The sequence below is a fragment of the Lactuca saligna genome, chromosome 8, assembly GCF_052625555.1.
Source record: "Lactuca saligna cultivar CGN05327 chromosome 8, ASM5262555v1, whole genome shotgun sequence".
Lineage (NCBI taxonomy): Eukaryota > Viridiplantae > Streptophyta > Magnoliopsida > Asterales > Asteraceae > Lactuca > Lactuca saligna.
Window position 1 is genome coordinate 216,343,371 of NC_136424.1, and position 25,943 is coordinate 216,369,313.

Here is a 25,943-nt window from a genome sequence, read left to right on the forward strand (position 1 = left end):
TCATCATCATGGCTTTGAGGCTCTCCCAACTTATGGAGTTTGCCATAATTAGAGTAAGTACTTTAACGTGGCCGTTCCACCAAGTCAAAGCTCTATCAATGAGTGTGAAGGTTGCAAATTTGACCTTGCTGTGCTCGGGGCAGGAGCAGATTTCAAAGACTGATTCTGTCCTTTCAATCCACTGTCTCAGAGCCATCACACCACCAGTTCCATAAAACATACGGGGCTTGGCATTAGTAAAGTCCTTATAAGTGCATTCTCGGGGTTGCCCATGACTCTCGCCATGGTTGGATAGGTGTGTTCCAGTTCTCGAGTCATTAGTACTCGAGTTATTTAGCTGTGACATAGCAGCTGCTACCGCTGCGGTGACTGCTGCTTGGAACATGACAACATCAAATTGAGGAGGTGAAGGTGGTGGTGGTATCTGTGTTTCATTGATAGGGTTACGTCTGGTCTTCCTGCGTGGCGGCATCTTCAACTATACTTTTAAAAGATGATGATATGGATAAGAATAAGTGACAAATGAATGTGTCTCATGAACCAAATCGCCATGGTTCAACAACAGATGATAGCATAGAAAAATGAAAGTTATTTGTAAGACTGAAAGTATGAAACAAGTATTTGGTTTCTCGATGACTTTTCAAGGTTTGAACAAAATACTCAACGTAGTAATAATAGTGTCACTTATATTAATATAAAAGTTGATACAACGATCATGAAAATTTGACCCTTATAAGGGTCTCCGATTACAAAGTTCGAGAAATTTAAAGACTTTTAGCCGAGGTCCTAAGTTATAACAAAATTTGAGGTTTTCACAAGTACTACTTGCGACGTGTGTTGTGCTTGGAGCTCGATTCTACATCTGATTGCTTCGACTCCATAAGACGCCTATCAAGGGCGGCTTGTTGTTCCCTCAATTCTGCGAAGGCTGCATTCGCTTGTGCTTGGAATGCTTCGGCGCGAATGTGGATGTCGTTCTGCAACATCTCTAGGCGGTTGATATCGGCCGTGTGGATTTGTACTTCCACGTTAACCTCTCGGATTCGGTTTGCTTGAACCCCCGATTGGTAGGACTGGTTGGCGAGTTTGCCCACCATGACCGGGAGTGCCCGATCGGCTGAACCTCCACCTCGGACATCGTATAAATCTCGGCACACGCCTTAGGGAGAGCGTATACTTTGTTGTTGGCTCCAGTGGACGAGGTGACTTCCCCAGACGGGAGTCGGTCCTTGAAAGTTCCTCCTAATGGGTGGAGGGTTGACTATTTCCGGTTCTGAGTCTTTCCCGGAGTCGTCCCCGCCATCCAACTCAATGGGCTCTTCGTCCTCCTCCGGATCCTCTTCAATCCATCCTCCGTTGCCTTGTTGTGGGTAGTAGGGGTCTCCATGCGGGTGAAATCCAGCCATTTGACTATACGAGAATAGGGTTATAAGATTTGAATAAAACTTGAGACATGTAATACTAATTTATCTAGTGTATGCACCAAATACTCCTATAGTATTTAAATTCTTGTGTATGATCTTTGTGATGTTTTTGGTAAGTTCTGACTTGTTGCTCACTACGAGCGTTCCTCGATATACATTGGTCCGATCTAGGGCAAATATAGTTGATCACGCTACATTTGTCCCAAATCTGATTACATATATCGAGTTTTAGTTGTAGTGTCCAACTTGTCTAAATACTTGTTGTATAGTTAATAAGCATGAAAATAATGTGTTGTATGCATGTATTTGTACTTGGATGAACTAACATTTTTAAGTTATACGAAACGCGGCTTCGGCGTAAATAAAATCGTTTTGTCAGAGAGTATTAGTCCCTTAAGCATTTATAGTTTGTATATCTTATGTGGTTCGATATACTTAGTTCACTATAAACATTGCTCTGATACCAATCTGTCACACCCCCAAACCTGAACGGCGGAAACGTTCGGGGGCGGATGACTTCATGTGGTAACATAACAAGTGAATACATAGTAAAGAAAGCAATACAACCATCATATATATATATATATATATATATATATATATATATATATATATATATATATATATAATTGAAAGTTTACATTTGTCAAAAGTTACATGTTCAAAACCAATTACAAATATGATGTCAAAATATGAGATTAAACTGGCGCCGCAGCATCTCTTCATCAAAAGCATAATGATACCTGTAGTTACTGAATTCCTGGGACATACAAGTAATTTTGAAAGAGTAGATCAGCATTTAAGCTGGTGAGTTTCATAAGTATTTAATGACAATGTTTGTATGAAACGAAATATCTTGTCCTTGTTTGTTTGTGTTTAGAAAATCATGTATTTTCTACTAGTATAAAAGTAGTCTTCCTTCCAGACCAAAGTTTGTTTCCAAAATGTATGTAAGTGTAAAAGTAACCAATATGTTTGAAAACCTTGTAAATCAATGTATTTTTAATACTTCCTGTGAGCTTTATAACCATACTATTGACTCGGAATGCCTATACACAACGTTCTTCAGGCGTTGGAATGTTATGACGTTTGTCACCCCAAACGGTGGACTGTAGCTAACAGTCAGGGCGCGGGTTGTCAAGCCCGTATAGATCTATACACAAACACCATGCTCCCCCTCCAAGGGATTCTGGTATATAATACAGGACTTGAAATGTGTACTCGAACGTACGTGAAGTAAATGTCTCACAGAACCGTAGTATAAAAACAGATTTACGTGTTGAAATGTTCGTTTGTTATTGTACATGAAAGTGATTTCTCGAAAATCGTGTTTCTAGTATGTAAAAGTTAGCAATATCCTCATAAAACTATACCTATTATAGTTTTCTAAAAGTGTGCCTTGTTTGTTTTAAAATATCTAGAAAAGGAATCACTCGTTATGAAAGCATAGATTTTTGTAGCGTCTAAGATAGACACAACATACTTTAAATCTAAGAAAATGTTTAGTTTATACCTGCATTACAACCATTTATAATTTTAAAGATAGAATGCTATCGTAATATATTTTGTATATAGGAGTTCCCTATAAAGTTTATAAATCACACATGATTCCACTTAATAAAAGTGTATAATAATCTTTATATATAACACCCGATAGTAGTCGTGTGTTTTACTTGTATTCCCCCCCCCCCCCATAGAAAGCATATAAAAGCGTTTGGAATATTAAAAGGGTTATGTAAGGGGTATGAACTCACTTGAAAGTTTGAAGATAGCGAGATGGAAAACCGGGTAGAGTTTCGTCTCGGGAAACGGATTTTTCTCGGTAATCTCGGGAGTAAAATCGATTTTCGGGACTTGCACAAAATGACCAGGGCTTCGGGGTAGTGCGGGCACGTAAGACGAGGTAAAACGCAAGAAAAGTGAGAGAGAATGAGCAAATTTTCCGGGAACCCTTGCATCCTATTTATAGGAGGCTGGAACCGCCTCGGTACGCGGGGCGTACGCGTACGTCACGCATGACCGAGTCCTCGACTGCCTCGCACTTCGGATGGGACGATCCGAGGCCTTGGCCTTGAGTACGCGGGGCGTACGTGGGTACGCGGCGCGTACTTCGGCCCTATCTGCTGACTCCTTCGGATAATACCAAGAATTTATAATTAAATAAATATATAATTTATTTAATAAACTTCAAAAATTCATATCTTCTTCATACGAACTCCATTTTCGACGTTCTTTATATCCCCGCATAGGTGAGACTAAGATCTACAACTTTCGTTTAGATTCCGTCGGCAAATTCCGAAATTATTTTTATTATTTATTTATTAAAATGACGTGATTAAGGAATTTCTTTAAAAATTCATAACTTCTTTATCTGACGTCGGTTTTTGCCAGACTTTTTACCGTTGAAAAACCATTGTCGAGACCTTCGATTCTCGTTTAGGTCATTCCGGCCAAAAGTCACTCGATCTCCGATTCGAGTTTTTAGTTGTCTGTTGGTAAGCCGAAATTGGAAAAATCTTAAATTCAATATATGAAGCCGGTTTTGGGCATTCTTTTTACGTACGATCCCGGTTTAATGATATAAAACATAGTAGGTAGTTAAATAGAAAGTTTTTGGACATTTTATTATCAACGTTAATTTTTATTAACTCAAAAATGGTTACAATACTTGACCTATTAGGTCATTACAAAGAGTTGAAATATCGGGTTGTCACAGGCGAGTCGGGTTAAACATGGATTGATGACTTGAGTTTGACTTTTGTTGACTCTAGGGTTTTTCATAATGAGTAATGGAGACCACGGAGGGGTAAAATGGTATTTTACCCAATCTAGGAGTTAGAAAGAGAAAGAGAGGGAAACCTTTTGGTATCGAGTATGAATAGAGTATTAATTAGAGATATTTGTCATATGTGATAAGCGGAGGCTAGTTCGAGATTTCCGTGTGCGAGATTATTACTTGTAAGCTTTCGAGGTGAGTCTTCTCACTATACGTACCATGTGTGATATCTTTTGTGCGAACAAGATGTCTTATGTGCTTATCTGTATATTATGATATTCTGCATTATGTCTTTGTAATTTATGCTGAGTATTATTATTATGAGCTTCCTGAGTTAGGACCGGAGGGTCCAGCTGAGTTATGGGAGAGAAGGGTCCGACTGAGATACATTGACCGAAGGGTCTTATCTGAGTATAGCCATGAGAGGCTACTAAGATGTGTGTGGTATTTTGGGGAACTCACTAAGCTTTGTTCTTACCTTGTTATGTGTTTTAGGTTTTCTCAAGATCACAGGAAGGCACCGGTTTGATTGTACACACCAGAAAAAGAGTTATGTTTTGAGGATCCTGGATTTTTAATAAAACGATGATGGAGTCGGTGTTTTGTTAATTCGATAATTGGAAATTTTTTGAAATATGTTATGGGAATTATGTGATGTTAATTGAAAATTTACATTGTTACAAGTTGGTATCAGAGCCTTGGTTTGAGGGATTCGGATGCACCTTCGGGTATGTCTGGACTCAAACTGAGGATTTGAGAAAGATTTTCAAAAGAAACTATTTTTTTCTAAAATGAGTAAGAGTTTCCAAGAGAAAAATGAGATGGAGCAGTGTGTACAATCAGCCAGAGCCCAAACGGTGATTTCCTAAAATGCCTCAGTTGTTTACTTTATGAGATATTTACGAGATATTTATGTAATATTCATGAGATATTAGAACTACATGTTAGAGCATAGGCCGGTATTCCATATTCTAAGGATAGAGTTGCCCGATTGTGATGTCGTAGCCTAGTAGTCTTGCTTTTGTATGTGCTTTGAGTATGTGCTAAGTAAGAGTATCTAGCAAGAATCACTTATAAAGAGAGTTCTAAGTTGAGAGATAATCTAGGAGAGATACCTAGATGAGCAATTGAGGAGTCTACTGAGAAGAGTAGTTAGTTACCATGAGAGGTAAGATGGTCTGAGTTTGATGATGCCTTTTGAGTTGTGAATAGAGCAAGTGGAGTTGTATGCTCGATTAGTGTTATGTGCCGAAGGAGGTTATTCGATTCCCGAATGATGCTTGCTTCGTTCTTTGTGGAACTCTTGATGATGGGAGTCAGCTACCAAGTGAATATGACGATATTCAGGAGGTAGATGGTTGGAATCATAAGTTCTTTAGCAGCTGATGGCAGAGAAGTGTGAGAACCTAGGAAGAGCCTAGGGAGTATCTGTAGTTAGAAGAGTATGCTGATAGAGGAGAGTATTCGTTGGGTAGCGACCGAGTATATCAGGATTGGTGATCGAGAATGGTTGAGTAGCTACTTAGGAAATCTGGAACGATCCGTGTGGAAAGTATGGGTAGATGTGGCCGGTAGTATAGGCCCGTACTACTAAAAGCAGAGGACATGTACTCAAAATAGGGAGAGTTCCAGTGGTTCTAGGTAGCAGATTAAGAGAAGATAACATAGTTTGGGTGCCATGATTCATGGCAGATAAAGATGTGATCACATGGTTTGAGTACCATGATTCGTGGCGGTTAGTGCTTTTGGTTTTACCAGTTATTCCGTTGAGATTGATTAGATTGAGATCATATGTGATAGAGTGTGGTGCCATAGGGCCATGTTGAACGAGTTTCAATGGAGCATACCTTGAGAGGGAAATTGAGTTAGTTTTTGAGAGATTTTTGGTGAGATGACAGTTAGGGTCGCAAGACTCAGGGATGAGTAGAAATGGTGCTTTATTGAGGATTACGGTCTGAGTTGAGCGATTGGACGATAGTGGAGATGCCACTTTCTGTGACCAGAGTTGTGCTATTTTCGGTGAGAAGCAGAAGAGATATTGAGCTTACGGTTTCTGAGATTGGAGGTAAACCCTGTGGGGTAGCATTGGTTTCGAACTTTCACCTAAGTATCTGGGCAATATGTCTACCGCAAGGTAATATTATAGTGTGAGAGGGCCATCATTGGGGACTGAGATGGTCAAGGACAAGGATATACCCTATTTGAGGATAATAGGGCATATGTTAGCAGCACTGTCGAGTGATCAAAAGGAGTGTATTGGGGAGGTGGCACTCATTGTCTATGATGGATATCAAGTGTGGGGGGTGAGGTCTCTACTCTCATGATAATTCTCAAGATGGGACATTGGTTGGGAAGTCGAGGATGAGGAGTGTGATAGTTCATTATTTTCAGACTGAGAGTCATGGCTACTATGGGTCAGTTGAGGTGTCCGGTAGTGTGTTAGTGTGAGATTTTGGATGACACGTTGGGAAGTTTTCGAGGACTTTATCTAAGATTCGTGATGTTTGGAGTTGATTGGTCTCTATCGGGAAGATCATCGAGTGTTATGTGGTACTTTACAAGAGTAAGTGTGATGTACCTGGTGAAACAGTATGTGGAATAGATTGTTGGTGTGCCAAATGGTGATGGTTCGATCCCTGAGTGGGGGAGAACCGGGTATTTTATTGAGAGTATCAGATATTTGTTCAAGAATGGTTAGAGGACTGGATATAGTGACCTACGGTACGGATACATGAGACCAGGGTTATTGGTGGTCGAGGCGAGGTGCAGAGCAAGATAATGCATGTTGTACGTGTTCAGGAAAGGATGAGTGTCTCCACGGCAGGCGGCCGTTGGACGGAGACCTTATGGTGGTTAGGAATTCTTCGAAGTTGTATGGTAAATTTGAGGTGGGTGGCTCGTAAGGATAGGTTCGGCGGTTGAGAATTTATGGTTCAATGTATGGATTGTTGTATGCACTCTAGGAAGGCTAGAAGTTGATTGGGCAACAAACTTCAGAGTCGGTATGTGTAATCTTGCATGGGTTGTGAGCAATAGAGGAGGGATTTTCGGATGGTCATCAACATGTTCTGAGTCATTGATGATTCCTCCGTGTTTCAATTGAGAATTGGAATATTCTGAAGTTTCGAGTTGTATGAGAGGAAGATCGGTTATGAGATTCTGGAAGGATGTATTGTTGTATCTGAGTATGATGTCGTAAGTAGGAGATTAGTGTTTGAGACAAGACATTGTGAGATTCTGCGATGGTGTACCGAGGTATCCGAGTAGAATGCCCTATATTTTGGATTATTTTGAGACTTGAGTTATGAAATGGCAAGTGGAGTATCAAGCGACTATGGTTCCAGCAGGAGCCCTTCAACTAATTGTCATCAAACGGGAGTATCCAATAATGTGAATTGTAGCGAGAAAAGTGTTGGTCCCGATGATTGTCGTTAGGAGTGGTGATGCTTAACCTAGGTGTGTGTGTACCTATCTATGTTGAGCCGTGAAGTATTCGATAGTGAACTCAGTGGGGTGATGACTCGAGGAGGAGATTAAGAGGGATAAGAGGGTGAGTGGATCCGAGGGGGAGTAATCACTTCGGATTATCCGGGGAAAACCATGGAGTGAACCCACAACGAGTCAGAGAGAGAGAGTGTTGTAATACTACTAGGAGCCATAGTGTTCACCAGTCAGCGAGAGAGTGTTATGATACTGCGGGGAGCCGTAGTATTCATGAGTCAGTGAGAGAGTGTCGTAGGCCTGCAGGGAGCAGTAGCCTTCACTGGTTAGTGTGAGGGAATGTTATGATACTACGGGGAACCGTATTATTTGCTAGTCAGAGCGTGACACGGAAGAGTTTTTAGGCTTGGGTAGCCTTATTCTTCGAGTTTCGGGAACCGAGTGGTCGAAACAGGGGCGAGATTGGGGTCTCCATATTTGTCGGGGATCGTTATATTCCATGGTTATCACAATCGAGAGGAATTGGAGGAGTGATGTATGCGTGGGTTGCGGGTCATGGGTCATGAGTTGAGTGCTTCATTGGGACGAGTGGTCCCAATTCTGTGCCGAACCAAAATCTCGAGTTTAAGTTTGGATTTGATGGTATATTGAGTAGGTAAATGAGATTCCGGATTCAGAGATAGGTTTCATTTTGAGGGGTATTGTGTGACATCTGATGTCTTAGACCTGAGTGGGTCAGTTCATTTGTAAGGGAAGGAGCACGAGACGCATGGAACTAATGAGTAGTAGATAATAGAGGTCGAGGGTGAGACAATTTCTGTTGGGATTGTAGTATTCGCTTGAGGTAAAGCGAACTTCGTGACTTGTGTGTCACAATGGTCCGAGATAGTTGTTGTGACAAGGAAATCAGTGAGACGTTTTGGGGCATGCAAAGGGTAACCTTTAGAGGTTCAACTGTAGGGTTGGGAGTTGACATGGTGCTCAGAGTTGAGAGGGAGCTAGGGCTTATGATTGTTAGATGTCAGAGGATACTTCTGAGCAAGCATGATCATTTTCTTGTGTCTAAGGACAGGGTGTTGAGAGTTCTTTGTTTAGATGGGTTTCGATTGCAGTGCATTGGATGGGTTTTTGGTGTAATGTGACCCTTTCATTCCTTTAGAGTATGGACTGGATTGATTAGTATATATGTTATGGGTGATTGGTAGCCAATTATTGGCCATGGACTCGATTTTATCAAGTTGCAGCAAGAGAATTATAGGGTCAGTGAGTTATCTGGGTCTGTTATTCTAGGAGTGATAATCATGGTGATATCGTGCAAGGGCGGTCTGGCAGGGAGATAGAACACTATAGTTTTTCCAGGTTCTGGAGAATCAAATTGGGTATCGTAGAGGTAGAGGAGTCTGTGCTTATTCGGGATTGGGAGCTCATGTTTGGGTTTAGGTGTCCTTGGAGGAAGATAGTTGTGTGGTATGGGATCCTTTCGGAGTGTTTGCAGGTTTCTGGGTTTGATTTATGTGCTGTAAAGGAGCGATTTCGAGGGCGAAATCTAATTCAAGTGGGGGAGAATTGAAACTTCCAGATTTTCAGGTATATCATTGTAAGAATAAATTCTGAGATTTATGGGGCGACTCGACGAGTTATGAGTCCAACTCGTCGAGTAGAGTCGAGTTATCCGCATGGGTTTAATGAACGGACTCGACGAGTCAGTGTGCCGACTCGCCAAGTAGGTGCTGTGTAGTGAAACCCTAAATCCCCGGGTTTGGGGCCTATATAAAGAAACTTATAACCTCATTTGCAGCTCATGAGTTGCCTAACTTCGCTGAGAGAAACCTTAGTCACCTTTTTTAGCTAAAAGAGATAATGTTGAGCTTATATTGAGTATTTTGGTACATCTTTGGAGGGGAAGAGATGAATTCAAGCAAGGAACGAGAAGAGATTGTTAGATATGTTGCATGTCATCCAAGAGCTTCTATAAAAGGTGAAAAGTTTATACCTTTATCATTCTCGTGGATAGATCTCTTGATTTTGGAAGGTTAGGGTTTATGCCACCTTTATTTGGGGTTTTGAGCTTGCAGAGTTTTCTTGAGGTTTAGACCTCAGATATGGACCTTGTGAGGTCCTTAGAGTCCAAAGGTCCCAACTTTATTCACCCATATGAAGGATATTGTGCTTGACACATTGTGAGAGCATGTTTTGGTATGTTGGAGCAAAAACTACCATGCATGAACGTGAAGATTGAAGCTTTACGTGGCAATGGGGTCTTGGGATGCTAGATCTAGTGTTTGGAGTAGTAAAGTTGCTTTGAATCGTCTGAATGAGAAATCAGATTGAAGGGACTCACCGAGTCTATGAGCTAACTCGATGAGCTGACTGGGGTTTTTTTCCCCGATGGGTCTAGATATGGGTGACTCGGCGAGTTGGCGAGACAACTCGACGAGTTAAGGTGGATTTTCGCGATATGACAGGAGAAACAAGGGGACTCGACGAGTCACATAAATGCACTCGGCGAGTCGGGTCAAACATGGACTGATGACTCGAGTTTGAATTCTGTTGACTCTAGGGTTTGGTCATAATGAGTAATGGAGACCACGGAGGGGTAAAATGGTCTTTTACCCAATCCAGGAGTTAGAAATAGAAAGAGAGGGAAACCTTTTGGTATTGAGTATGAATAGAGTATTAATTAGAGATATTTGTCCTATGTGATAAGCGGAGGCTAGTTCGAGATTTCCGTGTGCGAGATTATTACTTGTAAGCTTTCGAGGTGAGTCTTCTCCCTATACGTACCATGTGTGGTATCTTTGTACGAACGAGATGTCTTATGTGCTTATCTGTATATTGTGATATTCTGCATTATGTCTTTGTGATTTATGTTGAGTATTATTATTATGAGCTTCCTGAGTTAGGACCGGAGGGTCCACCCGAGTTATGGGACCGGAGGGTCCCACTGAGACACATTGACCGGAGGGTCTTATCTGAGTATAGCCATGAGAGGCTACTGATATGTGTGTGGTATTTTAGGGAACTCACTAAGCTTCGTGCTTACCGTGTTATGTGTTATGTGTTTCAGGTTTTGTCAAGATCACGAGAAGACACCAGTTTGATTGTACACACCAGCAAAAGAGTTATGTTTTGAGGATCCTGGATTTTTAATCAAATGATGATGGAGTCGGTGTTTTGTTAATTCGATAATTGGGAATTTTGTAAAATATGTTATGAGAATTCTGTGATGTTAAATGAAAATTTTGGTTGAAAATTTATGTTGTTATAGTTTTTGATAGCAATTTATGATGTAGTATAAATGTATAAGCACATGTAATCCTATAATTACCTTAAAAAGATTAAAATTCACAAAAAACCCTATAATACCTATATAATTGCGTAAACTAAACATGAACGTATAATCTAAAATAAATGCATATAATTAGAAACAAATTTGAAACTTACATAAAAAAACTACATATTTTAACTGCTATCAGAAGACATTTTCAATCGTAGAGGTGTTTGGAATGGGATATAGAGTTATCCGAAACAAGAGCATGTCGAAATCTAGTCCGAAATGGGTTAAAGAGTATTTATATTTTATAGGAGAACCATATTACCGAATCAGAATTATCTACCCCTTTACAAAATATGAAATCGATCCGAAACACCCTGTTCTAAACCAAATGGTCATTTAAAAAAAAATTATATTAAAAAAAAAGGTTAGATTACTGGATTCCCATAAACAAAAAATAAGATATTAGTATTACTTAATCCCCATTTAGTGAAAACCGATACGGCAGTAATCAAATTTGAAATATCCAAGACACCCCTTGTTTAGAGTGATTTCGATGCAGGCCGATAGTTGGGTGGGGGTTAGAATGGTCATTTGAACACCGCCTTGATGTTCCCAGTCTCTTGCCACGCAACGACAACAGTCGCTGCCATTTCCAGACGAAAACTTTCAAAAAAGGTGCCGAAAGAGGTGGAGAGATGTCTGAATACAGAGCTGAAGATGAATATGATTACTTGTTCAAATTGGTTTTAATCGGCGATTCTGGTGTTGGTAAATCCAATCTTCTTTCCAGGTTCACTAGAAACGAATTCAATTTAGAAACAAAATCCACGATTGGGGTCGAATTTGCTACCAGGAGTCTTAACGTTGATGGCAAGGTCATCAAAGCTCAGATTTGGGATACCGCTGGTCAAGAAAGGTCCAACCTCTTTCTAATTCCTTCAATTAATTATATCCGTATCGATTCCATTAGTTTGTTGCATGCATAACTTTTTGCTTAAGAAATTGAATTCTTAGTTGATTTATTGAACTTGCTTTAGGTTTAGGGTTTCTTGATGTTCAGATTTTATATTGTTCATCTGAAATAATATAGGTTTTGTATGATTTGTGATTTCATAGTAAAATATCTAAATGCCTTTGTTAACTACAGGAAGCTAGTGCACCTTTTAGCCTCTAGACTCACATAGGACATTAAAAGCTTGATTTCAATCATGAGGATGAGGAGGACACTCTTGTCTTTTCACTCAATACATCTCAAACACAACAAAATGCATCATGTTTTGTTCTATCCTGCATAATGAAAAGGCCTAATTGTTTACATATATACATGTGTGTGTGGTGAAAAAGTATTTGTGTGATCACACAAAAAAAGAGTTCTTATTCCACAATGAATGATACTTTTTTTGAGTGTGTAGTTGACATGTGGTGTATGGGCTTTAAAAACTCAGACATTTGTCACGTTTGACATTCTCTCTTATATATAAATGTGGATCTAGGGTCACTGATTTGGATATATGAATGACACATTGACACCATAACAACTTATTTAAAAGTGGTGCACTAGTATAATATATAATACTTCTTATTTTTACTTTTTCTGCAACAAGATACTATGAAAGAATTTAAGGTTTTGCATCCTATTTATAGTATTGGATGATTTGGATCACTGTTATTGGAGTAACATAACACTTCTACTCCATTCTTTCCACCAAAAGTCATACCTATCTTTATATTTTATCAACTGAGTGTGATTATCTGATTATTTAGGATGTGATAATGACTTTTAAAATGAATATGACATATCCAAACATCTGCTAAAATTAAAATGTAGATATTTTTAGCAGCAAAGGGTGCATTAGTGTTATCTTATGTGAGATGGGGGACCAAGGAAAAGGTGTAATCAAAGGTGGCCAAAAACATCTTTTAAAAGTAGAACCACTTCTATACGTAAATAATTGCATGAATCACCATTATTGATTATATGATATGATAGGTAAATCTTTGATATTAAGATTGTATAATGAATACCATTAGTGACATAACATAAGTCACAAAATCAAAATACAAACTTTTTATAAAAAAAGTTACGTGGTTATAATATATTATCATATCAAAGATGTTATAAATAAAGAACCTAAAAGCAGAGCACACTTCTATTGCAGGTGTTTTTGTTTTTTTCTCATCTCAACTTCTGTTATTGTGATAAATTTTATTTCCTTACTTTTAAGAGGGTTTTTTGATGTTTGTGTTCAACATGATTATTGTATCTTGAAAAATTAGTATCAAAATTATAGAATTGTACTTTCATTTTTTTTCTTACAAAGGAAAAATCTACCCAGTTATAGCAATGAAAATTTCAAGACATTATACTGTGAAAAATCTACCCAATCGTAGTAGTTAAAACTAAAATTTGCTTTGCTTTGTAAAGAAATGACATTGCAATAATTGGGTAGATTTTTTCAAGATACAATAGGAAAAAGTAAACGTAGATTGTTACAATAAACAAATCAACGAAATTACATTACCATTTCTTGCATTTAACCATTTTATATAATATGTATTGCTCTTTTTTCAACGTACAATGTCTTCATAAGAAAGAAATTCGAAAGCACACAATTGTTATCCTTACCATAAGAGTAAATTACACGAATGGTCCTTATGCTTTGGGGTAGTTTGTACGCGTGGTCCCTAACTTATTTTTTTTAACTCGGGAGGTCCCTACTATTTGTTTTTGTTACGCACTTGGTCCCTACTGTTTGTTTTTGTTACGCGTTTGGTCCCTATCTTACCTAAAAAGATTATTATTTAAAGAGTAAATTACACGAATGGTACCTATGGTTTGGGGTAATTTGCACGCTTGGTCCCTAACTTGTTTTTTTAACTCGGAAGGTCCCTACTGTTTGTTATTGTTATACGCTTGATCCCTATTGTTTGTTTTTGTTACACATTTGGTCCCTATCTTATATAAAAAGACAATTATTTAAAAAGGGAAAAAAGGGTAGGGTATGTAAGGTAAGGTGAGGGGGTAGGGTTGGGGGTGTGTTTATTTAAATAAATTAAAAAATCAAGGGAAAATAGACTTTTTATGTAATACAGGGACCAAACGTGTAACAAAAACAAACATTAGGGACCGTCCAAATTAGAAAAATAAGTTAGGGACCAAACGCGCAACTTACCCTAAACCATAGGGACCATTCGTGTAATTTACCCTTATTTAAATAGGGAAAAATAGTGAGGTAGGTAAGGTAAGATGAGGGGGTAGGGTTGGGGTATGTTTATTCAAATAAATTAAAAAATCAATGGCAAAACAATCTTTTTAGGTAAGACAGGGACCAAGTGTGTAACAAAAACAAACAGTAGGGACTTTCTGAGTTAAAAAAAATAATTTTGGGACCAAACGCGCAAATTACCCTAAACCATAGGGACCATTCGTGTAATTTACTCTTACCATAACGAAGTGAAAGTAAGATGCTATAATACACATAACAATGAAAGCGCATTGCTATTTCTTTCGTTCAACTTATTTTTTGTAGCAATACAGATATCGTGCGATTACAAGTGCTTACTACCGAGGAGCAGTTGGGGCTCTACTCGTGTACGACGTAACACGCCGCGCGACTTTTGAAAACATCGAGAGGTGGTTAAAGGAGTTACGGGACCACACGGACCCCAACATTGTTGTCATGTTGATTGGAAACAAATCGGACCTCCGTCACCTCCTTGCAGTGTCAACCGATGAGGGCAAAACATTAGCGGAAGCAGAGTCTCTTTGTTTCATGGAAACCTCCGCATTGGAAGCAACTAATGTTGAAAATGCTTTTAGTGAAGTGATTACACAAATTTATAGGATTGTGAGCAAGAAAGCGGTTGAAGCTGGTGGGGATGCGGGTTCGGTTCCGGCTAAAGGAGCTGCAATTGATGTTAGGGATGAGTCTGTGGGTCCCAAACGGTTCGGGTGTTGCTCGGGTTAGGGTTAGGGTTTGGGTTTGTGTTAATTGGCCATGAGAATCTGTTTGAGAAGGTGTAAGGGCTTGTGGTATAGTATGAATTCGTATGGTTTTGAAATGTAAAATATATTGAACTTGGTTTTTTCTTGGTTTTTTTTTTCTACAATAAAAGCTACAAAAAAAGAAAAAAAAAAATGCACCAAGGGCCTAGTGGAATGGTTAGTGTGAGAGCTTTAATTTTGACTTACGTTGGCTGTTTCATTTTAACTGTCAACTAGATAGAGATTGGATGGTCATTTTGAATCAAAATTGATACAAGGGATAATCACAAAATGGGCCGATCCGACTAATTTCGAACCAATTTTATGTAGCATTAAAATATAAATGTAGGATTTTGGACTGCCACAAAAAAAATATTGTATTCTAAAATTTCAAAAGTGAATGCTTATTATTATTATTATTTTTAATAAAAAACAAAAATTAACAGAACGTTGAAAAAGTTATAGCAAAAATGAAGTAGATTACGATACAAAAGCATAAAAGTGTCATCTAGTTCAAAAAAGATATTTTGAATTTGAGGGATAGAGATAATTTTTTATAAGTATTTGGTGAAAAAAAAATCATATTATATACCATTGAAATCGAAATATCATACTTTGTAGATGACCGTCATTTCGATAAATATCCAAAATTTGGATCATTTATAATTCTCATAATCATATGTTGATTGCCATAATTCTTTGATACAATGGGTGAATTTAATCATTCATGGGTAGTTGGGTAATTTTACAAAAGTGTTTGGATATGTGCTGTGATTTGTGAAACTCGTTTATAGAAGCAATTAAACGTGATCAAATACATTTTTTCTATTTGATTAAACTATAAGTCTAAAATTTTAGTTTATGCTTATATTTTTCTTTCCAAACTCGTTTCCCACGTCCACAAAAAAGTAGCTTTGGGCTTTGGCTCTTTAGCTTAGGATGCAAAGTGCAAAACGCACCACTTTGCAAATATCATGTCCATACGTCTCATACTAAATTACTTTATAACCTTTTTAAGCTTTCAATCTCTTTCAATAATGTGGGTAAAGAACATTTAGAAATTATTTTGATTCATGTAAAGAATTAGATATTTGATCCGTTATCTATTATTTATCTTTTACATTTATTTTAGTTTTCAATATTTTATGTATTTAGTAGTATCTTTACTTGTTGGTATTTGGACTTACATACATTTAGGGTGAACATTTAGATCAAACCGATTTTGCGATACACCTTGGATCAGACCTGTTGAGGCCTACCAGGTTTCGGACCAGGCCCGATTCCGGTTCTTGGACTTAGTTTTGGACATTTGGACCGAATTGGATCTACTCTTAGACCGGACTAGTTTTATAGAAATTGATGAAAATTAAACTTACCGGTCCTGGTTCGATACGGAAGTCCAAATACTCACCCATAATACATTACAAGGAGCAGTGACCCTATTCATTGCCATGCTTAAAATTGTTTTCTATTTTAAAAACTATATATATATATATATATATATATATATATATATATATATATATATATATATATATATATATATATATATATATATATATAATAATAATAATAATAATAATAATAATAACTAGTGAAGTTCCCCCGCTTTGCGGGGTTGAATTTGTATTCGACTGTTGCAAGAGGAAGAGCCATCATATCTCATTTAAGTAAAAGGTACAATGCCTTAGTAACAAAAAAATCTTTAATTTCAATTTACTATAAGGAAATAGAAGTAGAATGGTATATGTTAATACACAAACAAATGAAAATACATTCTTATTTTTAGCCAAGTAAACATGAGAACGAAATGGGATGGTTCTATTCCACAGTTCATTGTAGCTTATATAAGTTAACAGATCAAGTTATGGAGTTGTAAATGCTTTACACCCTGATCCAGAAACCACAGGCTTTGGAATATGATTGACACTTCAAGCTGCAAACAGAGTTGAATACGATAAATATCAATCAACAGAGAGCAACGAAGTGTAACAACAACATAAGTGATGAGAGCAAATAAGAAAATAAACTAAAAAGATAATGAAAATAAAAGAGTAATCATAGTGCTTACCTATTGAAACCAACATAAACATGTTCAGGTGAGGCTCTACACAAAACATTCCATTTTTTTCCATCTTGACCCTGAGCAGGGTAAGTAAATTATCAGGCCGAGCTAAACTTCTTGGAAGAGAAGGTGAAGTGGCTGCGGAATTTGATTGAGAGAAGGGTAAATAATTAGAAATTGTAACATCAAAATAATCTTAATTTAGAACGTTTCACAAAAAACTTACTATGAAACAACAAAATCGGGGATTAAAATAAACAATCATGACAATATATATACAAACAAAAAAAATTGTAAAATGAAGCAAGGAGTTTACTATTTTAAATTTTAAATGACCAAAATAACAAAATACTTTAAAAAAATGCTCTAAACAGTAACACGTAAATCTAGAGACCGTTAGTGCACATACCGACTCCGTTGGGCAATTCTTTTCGCAGTAGGATGGGGTAATTTTGAATTCATGTCCTTCTTCATACCATTGTGTTGTAACTGTAGAATGTTATAGACCAAATGGTTAAGAGGCTTAGAGCAATCTGGTGCCACCCAACTGGAAAAAGTAAAAAATTTAACATAGAAAGCTCGCTAAAACAATAAACCCAACCTTCATTGATGTAGTTGAAAGTTTTGGACAATGAAATATGGCAAAATCTTCCCAAAAGTGTACTTCCTTTAACCCTTTATGCCCCTGTGCAACCAAAGACAACAGTAACTACAAAATCAATATCAGAATCGTATAACCTAAATAAGTAAACCTAGTAAAAATGGGAAATTTCTATATTTTTCTAAAGATTTATATTAAAATACCAATTTCAAACTTATCTTGGTTCACATCAACACCAATGATCCATTTAGTTCTACATAACTTTGCTCCCTCGACAACCTGTAAAAAGATCATTCCCATTTTACCCTCATCAATATATATGTCATTAAAAAAACCATCATATTTTCGGTAAGTATGTGGTTTAAACTTTAACCATTATTTAACCGTAAAAGTTTCACACATTTTATTTCCTAATTAACCATTTTTGCATGTTATATCATACGACAACTGTTGGAAATTTAGTAAAACTATTTATAATTTTTACTAACTTTGGACATATATAAATATATACATATGTTGTATATATAACAAACTCTAAGTGGGTTTGTGTTCTCTTCCATGAGGGCTTCGAAACGATATATTATATGTCCAAAATAGAGTATAAGTGAATGAGATATCGATACTCAAAGATGGGTATTTGAGAATAAGTTTAGCAAAAGATAGGAATGTGGGAATGAGTCCCACATTGTTAGAGAGACCAAACTCAACAAGGTTTATAAGCTTCATTGCATGGAAGGATTACAAGCTTGTGTTTATGGTTATGCTACAATTCCTACCCGCGCGCAAGGGGGGGGGTGCAAATCTTGGTTCCGTAGACCAAGAACACCGAACTCGTGCATGGGCGCGACCTGCGGACACGAAAACTCGGGCAAGCACTACCCTCGTTTTTGCTAAACTTGACAGTTTTGGTCCCTAATTTTTGGATTTTGTAACGGATGCATTAATTGCGTAATTAATGACATTTATTGCTATTAAACGCTCAATCAATTAGTGATTTCTTTCCGTTTCATAATTCGACTATAAAAGAAGACCATTGCCTTCTAATTCAGACACACGAATGAATCTACTACTCTTCTTCTTCCTTCTCTGCATTTCTGCTTCCGGCCAATTTTTCAGGCAAGTCGTTATCTCCGGCAGTACACAATACTGTTTAGGTTGTTGTACCCTGGGAACAGACGGTGAATCTGTTTAAGGGAATCGAGTCCAACTCGAGCCTCAACTACATCGTTTGCATCTAATCTTACTTTACAGGAACCTCTCAAAGACGAAAATCGAAGACCTTATACTAACAGTCATAAACAGATTTTATTCTTTCTTCTACAAATTTTCGTTTTTCTGTTCTTTTATTCTAAAATCGAGTTTCTATCGATTTTTTTCCTGTAATAATATATTTGATTGTCGTTGCGAATTTTTCAGTATGTCTGCAACTCCCGTTGGTATTGGAACTCCTGCTGTTGGTGCTACCCCTGCTGTGAACCCAAATGCACCGGTTCCAAACATCATGGCTAACCATGCTGAAAGACCTGAAAAATTTTCTGGTCTGCACTTCAAGAGGTGGCAACAGAAGATGCTGTTCTACTTGACCACCTTGAACTTGGCTCGGTTCCTAACAGAAACTGCTCCTGTAATTGCTGAGGGGCAGGCTGATGCTCAATCTGTGACTACTGTGGATGCATGGAAGCATTCAGAATTTTTGTGCCGCAACTATGTGTTGAATGGGCTAACAGATGCACTTTACAATGTTTATTGTAAAGTTGCAACTGCTAATGAACTATGGGAGTCGTTGGAAAGGAAGTACAAGACAGAAGATGCTGGAACTAAGAAGCATGTTGTTGCTAAGTTCTTGGAATACAAAATGGTTGACTCAAAATCTGTTATGACTCAAGTCCAAGACCTTCAGGTCATCATACATGATAACAATGCAGAAGGGATGAATCTTAATGAATCATTCCAAGTTGCATCAATGCTTGAAAAGCTTCCTCCTGGTTGGATAGACTTCAAAAATTACCTTAAGCATAAGCGAAAGGAGATGTCTGTGGAGGAACTGGTGGTGCGTCTTCGCATTGAGGAAGACAATAGAATGGCCTTGAAGAAAGGCAGTGAAGTTGAATCTTCTAAGGTTCATATGGTGGAAGCTGGTCAAACTTCCAAAAGCAAAGGCAAGGGACCTCACAAAGGGAAAGCAAAGGGCAAAAATCTAGGCCCAAAGGCAGGAACTTTCAAGAAGAAGTTCAAGTGCTACAATTGTGGCCAACCGGGTCACAAGGCTTCGGAGTGCCCTCAACCTAAGAGGGAAAACCGTCAAGCAAACATGGTGAATGATAACATGGAGTTGGTGGCCATGATAACTGATCTCACGACTATGGTTTCTGAAGTGAATCTTATGAACACAAATTCAAAGGAGTTGTGGATTGACACGGGAGCTACTCGTCATGTGTGTCATGACAAAAGTGTTTTCAACACTTACAAAGAAGTTGAAGATGGTGAAAAGCTCTACATGGGAAATGTTGCTACCGCGGATATCAAAGGTGTTGGTGATGTCATTCTAAAAATGACTTTGGGGAAAGAAGTGAAGCTTAGGGATGTCTTGTATGTTCCCGAACTTCGTAAGAATCTAGTGTCGGGTGGTCTGTTGAACCAATTTGGTTTTAAGCTAGTGTTTGAGTTGGACAAGTTTGTTTTGTCCAAAAATGGTATGTTTGTGGGAAAAGGATATGCCTTGAATGGCATGTTCAAATTGAATGTAATGGTGACAAACAAAATGAATAATGAAAGTTCTAGTTCTGCGTATTTGCTTGAGTGCTCAAATGTTTGGCATGGTCGCTTAGGACATGTAAATTACAACTCAATTAAGTGATTAATTAAACTAGAATACATACCAAAACTTAATATTGACTCAAATCACAAATGCCCCACATGTGTTGAAGCTAAACAAACTAGATTGTCTTTCCAAACAATAAAAAGAAACACCGAACCTCTTGATTTAATTCACACTGATGTGTGTGATCTAAAGTCAATTCCTACTCAAGGTGGGAACAAATACTTCATTACATTCATCGATGATAGCACGAAATATTGCTACATATATTTACTTAAGAGTAAAGATGAAGCAATATACAAGTTTGTCTTGTACAAAAATGAAGTTGAGAATCAACTCAACAAGAGAATTAAAGTGGTTAGAAGTGATAGGGGTGGGGAATATGTTTCTCCTTATGCTGATTTTTGTGCTAAAAATGGAATTCGTCATGAATTCACATCACCCTATTCACCTCAATCCAATGGAATTGCTGAAAGAAAGAACCGTACCTTGAAAGAAATGGTCAATGCCATGATAATTAGTTCAAGTGTAAACCAGTCAATGTGGGGGGAAGCTATTTTGTCAGCTAACTATCTTTTAAATAAGATACCTCGCAAAGAAAAGAATGAAACACCGTATGAACTTTGGATGGGTAGAAAGCCATCGTATAAGTACTTACGAGTATGGGGGTGCCTAGCTAAAGTGGTAGTGCCACCACCTAAGGTACAAAAGTTAGGGCCTAAAACAGTGGATTGTGTATTCATTGGGTATGCACAAAGTAGTAGTGCTTATCGGTTCCTTGTGCATCATTCTAAGAATCCTGAAATACACAAGAATACTATAATGGAATCAAGGAATGCTTCATTCTTTGAAGATGTGTTTCCTTGTTTGAACAAGGAAGTTGAAAGCCCATCTTTACCAAATAACGAAGCTATTCGAGAGAAAGAACAAGCTCAATCCGAGGAGGAAGAGATAGAACCCAGAAGAAGTAAGAGGGCTAGAGTTGAAAAATCATATGGTGATGATTTTTTCACCTATGTGGTGGAAAGTGAACCTAAAACCTACCAAGAAGCGGTAACTTCTTCTGAGGGACCTCAATGGAAAGAAGCCATAAAAAATGAGGTAGAATCTATCTTACAAAATCATACATGGGAACTAGTAGATCTACCTCCAGGTAGCAAGCCACTAGGTTACCGTTGGATCTTTAAGAGAAAGATGAAACCTGATGGCAGTATTGATAAATACAAGGCAAGACTAGTAATCAAAGGTTATAGACAAAAGGAAGGTCTAGACTACTTTGATACCTATTCGCCGGTAACGCGGATAACATCCATTAGATTAGTTCTTGCCATTGCAGCTATCAGGAACTTGCAAGTTCATCAAATGGATGTGAAAACAGCTTTCCTAAATGGGGAGTTGGAAGAAGAAATTTATATGGAGCAACCTGAAGGATTCATTGCCTCAGGACAAGAGAACAAGGTTTGTAAACTTGTTAAGTCTCTATATGGATTAAAACAAGCTCCTAAACAATGGCATCAAAAGTTTGATCAAGTCATGATGGAAAGTAGCTTTAGAATCAATGAGTGTGATAAGTGTATCTATGTGAAAAACACCACTCATGGATATGTCATATTGTGTTTGTATGTTGATGATATGCTTATCATTGGTAGTGATGACAAGATGATAAGATCCACGAAGGATATGTTGAAATCCAGGTTCGACATGAAAGATATGGGTTTAGCAGATGTGATTCTTGGAGTGAAGATCACAAGAACCCAAAGTGGTTTGATTTTGAGTCAAACACACTATGTGGATAAAATTCTTGAAAAATTTGCTAAGGAAGATACTAGCATAGCTAGAACTCCAATTGACACTAGTCAACATCTACGTAAAAATAGAGGTGATAGTGTTAATCAAGTGGAATATTCAAGAATTATTGGCAGTCTGATGTATCTAATGAGTTGTACCAGACCTGACTTAGCATATGCTGTGAGTAGACTAAGTAGATACACTAGTAAACCCAGTTCTGAACACTGGAAGAGTATTACTAGGTTGCTGAGGTATGTGAGATACACGCGAAAATATGGACCGCATTACGGCAGACATCCAGCAGTTATCGAAGGATACACGGATGCAAATTGGATATCTGACATAAAAGATTCCAGATCTACAAGTGGATATGTGTTTACACTTGGAGGTGCTGCTGTAGCATGGAAATCATCCAAGCAAACAGTCATATCTAGATCTACGATGGAATCTGAATTCACCGCCTTAGATATTTGTGCTGAAGAGGCGGAGTGGCTATGTCAATTTGTAGAGGACATTCCCGAATGGCCTAAGCCGGTAACGGCCATAAGTATACATTGTGATAACCAATCAACAATTGGTAGAGCTCAAAGTACAATGTATAATGGGAAATCAAGGCACATTAGACGTAGACATAAAACGATACGACAACTAATCTCTACGGGAGTTATCACGGTTGACTGGGTGAAGTCAAAGGATAACATTGCGGATCTGCTTACAAAAGGCTTGAGTAGAGATGTAGTTTATAAGTCGTCAAGAGGAATGGGACTAAAGCCCATGAACCAATAAATTCATACGAAGGAAACCTTACCCAGAAGACGGGAGATCCCAAGATCTGGGTTCAAAAGGATAACCTAATTGTATGAGTGGGGCAGGTCACTATGGGGGGAGTTAACATTTCATCCTAGTCCATTCCTTTATGTAGTGACCAAATTAGGCTAAACATATGGTTTTTAATGATTCTTGGAATCACCAATGTGAGAGAGAAGTGGGGTCGCTTCGAAGGGAATTATAGGGGAAAAAATTCCTAAAGCTCTTGCAGAACCAGGTTAGTGTTCATGACCAAAACGAAGACGTCTATGAGGATATGACCTTGTCAGGGAGAGTCCTGTGAGATTTACATTGTCGTCTACATAAATGGCAACTTAGTTCAAATACATCGAGATCTACTAACTGCTAGGAGATTAAGTGTAACTTCTTAAGGGAAGGTTCAAATGGTAATACCTACCTATCCTATGCAGGATTCAACTGTTGAAAATTTCGTTTGGAAATTGGATGTGCAGAGATCGATCTCCATTCATGTGGGGGATTGTTGGAAATTTAGTAAAACTATTTATAATTTTTACTAACTTTGGACATATATAAATATATACATATGTCGTATATATAACAAACTCTAAGTGGGTTTGTGTTCTCCTCCATGAGGGCTTCGAAACGATATATTATATGTCCAAAATAGAGTATAAGTGAATGAGATATCGATACTCAAAGTGGGTATTTGAGAATAAGTTTAGAAAAAGAGAGGAATGTGGGAATGAGTCCCACATTGTTAGAGAGACCAAACTCAACAAGGTTTATAAGCTTCATTGCATGGAAGGCTTACAAGCTTGTGTCTATGGTTATGTTACAATTCCTACCCGCACGCAGGGGGGGTGCAAATCTTGGTTCCGTAGACCAAGAACACCGAACTCGTGCATGGGCACGACCTGCAGACACGAATGCAGCTCCGAAAACTCGGGCGAGCACTACCCTCGTTTTTGCTAAACTTGACAGTTTTGGTCCCTAATTTTTGAATTTTGTAACGGATGCATTAATTGCGATTTATTGCTATTAAACGCTCAATCAATTAGTGATTTCTTTCCGTTTCATAATTCGACTATAAAATAAGACCATTGCCTTCTCATTCAGACACACAAATGAATCTACTACTCTTCTTCTTCCTTCTCTGCATTTCTGCTTCCGGCCAATTTTTCAGGCAAGTCGTTATCTCCGGCAGTACACAATATTGTTTAGGTTGTTGTACCCTGGGAACAGACGGCGAATCTGTTTAAGGGAATCGAGTCCAACTCGAGCCTCAACTACATCGTTTGCATCTAATATTACTTTACAGGAACCTCTCAAAGACGAAAATCGAAGACCTTATACTAACAACAACATCTATCATTTTACAAATAACCTACCAAGAAAATCAAAATTACTATTTTCTTTTCATACTATTCACCTGCAAATTGCCTATTTTAAGTAAACAATGCACGTAGACTGTTCCAAACAAATGTAAGTCTACCAACACACTTCATTGACTCATTCAACTTGAAAATAATTTCTTGAAGTACCTTTACTGGAACTGCAAAAAACACATATAAGCATTCAAAATATCACACATAATAATAAAAAATTAATGTCAACTTTAAATGTTGATGTTGTTTTGCCGAATATAAAAAACTGATAACTGAGAATTGATGGGCAAAATGGTTAATTGGTTATTGTTGTCGGATGCGTAAAAGGATCTTTACTTACCGAAGGGTAAAACGGTCATTAAGATTCAAAAAGGACAAAACAGTCATCAACTCTCAAAAGGGATAAAAAAAAGGTCATTAACTTTAAAGGAAAAATGGTCATTCAATGACCAATTTACCTATCTAACATTAAATTACCTTTTTACAGTAATGACTATTTAACTATATCGAGTACATGTTTAAGTCGTTTAAAAAAGGGGGGAAAAGCAATAGTCCATGTTTAAGTCGTTTAAAAAGAGTACATGTTGTTCCCTTATCAATATTTGGGTAGTAAGGGAGGGAAATGTAGGGCTAAGCTAAGGCCCAACTGCAAAACCTCTAATGAAACCATTCTGCATGTTATGACATATCCAAATCCACCAAACATTGCAGCTTCAAGCATGCTCTTCAGATGACATGCCTCCCTACCTGCAACTGCCACTCCTGCTGCCAAATAAGTCAATCCATACATGACGAAATTACCACTTTATCTCTGTTTTTCATCAAATTAATCATATTACAAAAACAAATGGATGAAAATATGAACCCTAGCTTTGGGTATGCCACAGGACACATATATAACCGTGGGTCATTGAGAAGGAGAAACAGAGAGAAAACCGAGGATTAGCTCTGCGCAACAACAAAAGAAAGTACGACTGATGCATTGGAGTTGAAATTAACAATCTGAAAGAGATTGAACCCTAATCGGAAACAGAGTCAGAAAGCTGGAATATCCATCACTATTATCATTAAGTCACTATTACGTGAAGTAAGAAGGATCACCATGTGGCATCATCATTCTCAACTCCATTGAAAGCTGGAATATTCCGCACTGAGTATGTTCCCCTGGTGGAGAGGGAGAGGTTAGCTTAGGAGTACCTTTCGCTGAAGCAGACGATAGAGTCGGTGGAGGAGATCACCAAGATGTTTATAGAGAGAGAGAGAGCCCTTTTCTGCCCTGAGTATGCTGCTTCGGAGCAGGTTTAGATGTTTCGTTACTTGAGCATGCTCAAGACGGAGATCTGCAAGTTGGTATCGAACCAGATGTATATTTATGTCTCCAAACTGCAGTATTTTCCTAAGAGGGGGGAGATTAGGATTAAGAGCCAGACGAGAGAGAGAGAGAGAGAGAGAGAGAGAGGGGAGGCAGACCTCGATTTAGACACAACCAACATCAAAGCAGTTCAAACCCGTTGATTCGTGATCTAGAGGACATAGGGGCTACATTTGTGGCAAATGCAGGAAGACGCATGAGGGGTTGTGCTGATCAACAACA

The 25,943-nt window shown here is 38.0% G+C and overlaps 1 protein-coding gene and 1 long non-coding RNA gene across 2 annotated transcripts; one reads left to right on the forward strand and one right to left on the reverse strand.

The window, feature by feature from the left end:
- The first annotated feature begins 11,455 nt into the window (after positions 1 to 11,455).
- Positions 11,456 to 15,004, forward strand: LOC145008305 (ras-related protein RIC2-like). The gene is made up of 2 exons (XM_078966919.1): positions 11,456 to 11,834; positions 14,457 to 15,004. Exons 1-2 carry the CDS (start codon positions 11,614 to 11,616, stop codon positions 14,884 to 14,886), a joined length of 651 nt encoding a protein of 216 aa, XP_078823045.1. The 5' UTR covers positions 11,456 to 11,613; the 3' UTR covers positions 14,887 to 15,004.
- Positions 15,005 to 16,605: 1,601 nt separating this feature from the next.
- On the reverse strand, positions 16,606 to 25,347 carry LOC145008306 (uncharacterized). Its single transcript, XR_013663352.1, has 5 exons — positions 24,394 to 25,347; positions 17,570 to 17,848; positions 17,378 to 17,457; positions 16,975 to 17,106; positions 16,606 to 16,839 (listed from the first exon to the last, which is right to left on the reverse strand). It is a non-coding gene; the product is annotated as an uncharacterized LOC145008306 (long non-coding RNA).
- Between the last annotated feature and the right edge of the window lie 596 nt (positions 25,348 to 25,943).

Coding starts and splice junctions, on each gene's coding strand:
- LOC145008305 (XM_078966919.1), top strand. CDS start 11,614: ATGTCTGAATACAGAGCTGAAGATGAATATGATTACTTGTTCAAATTG. Junction 11,835..14,456: donor GATACCGCTGGTCAAGAAAG/GTCCAACCTCTT, acceptor GTAGCAATACAG/ATATCGTGCGATTACAAGTG.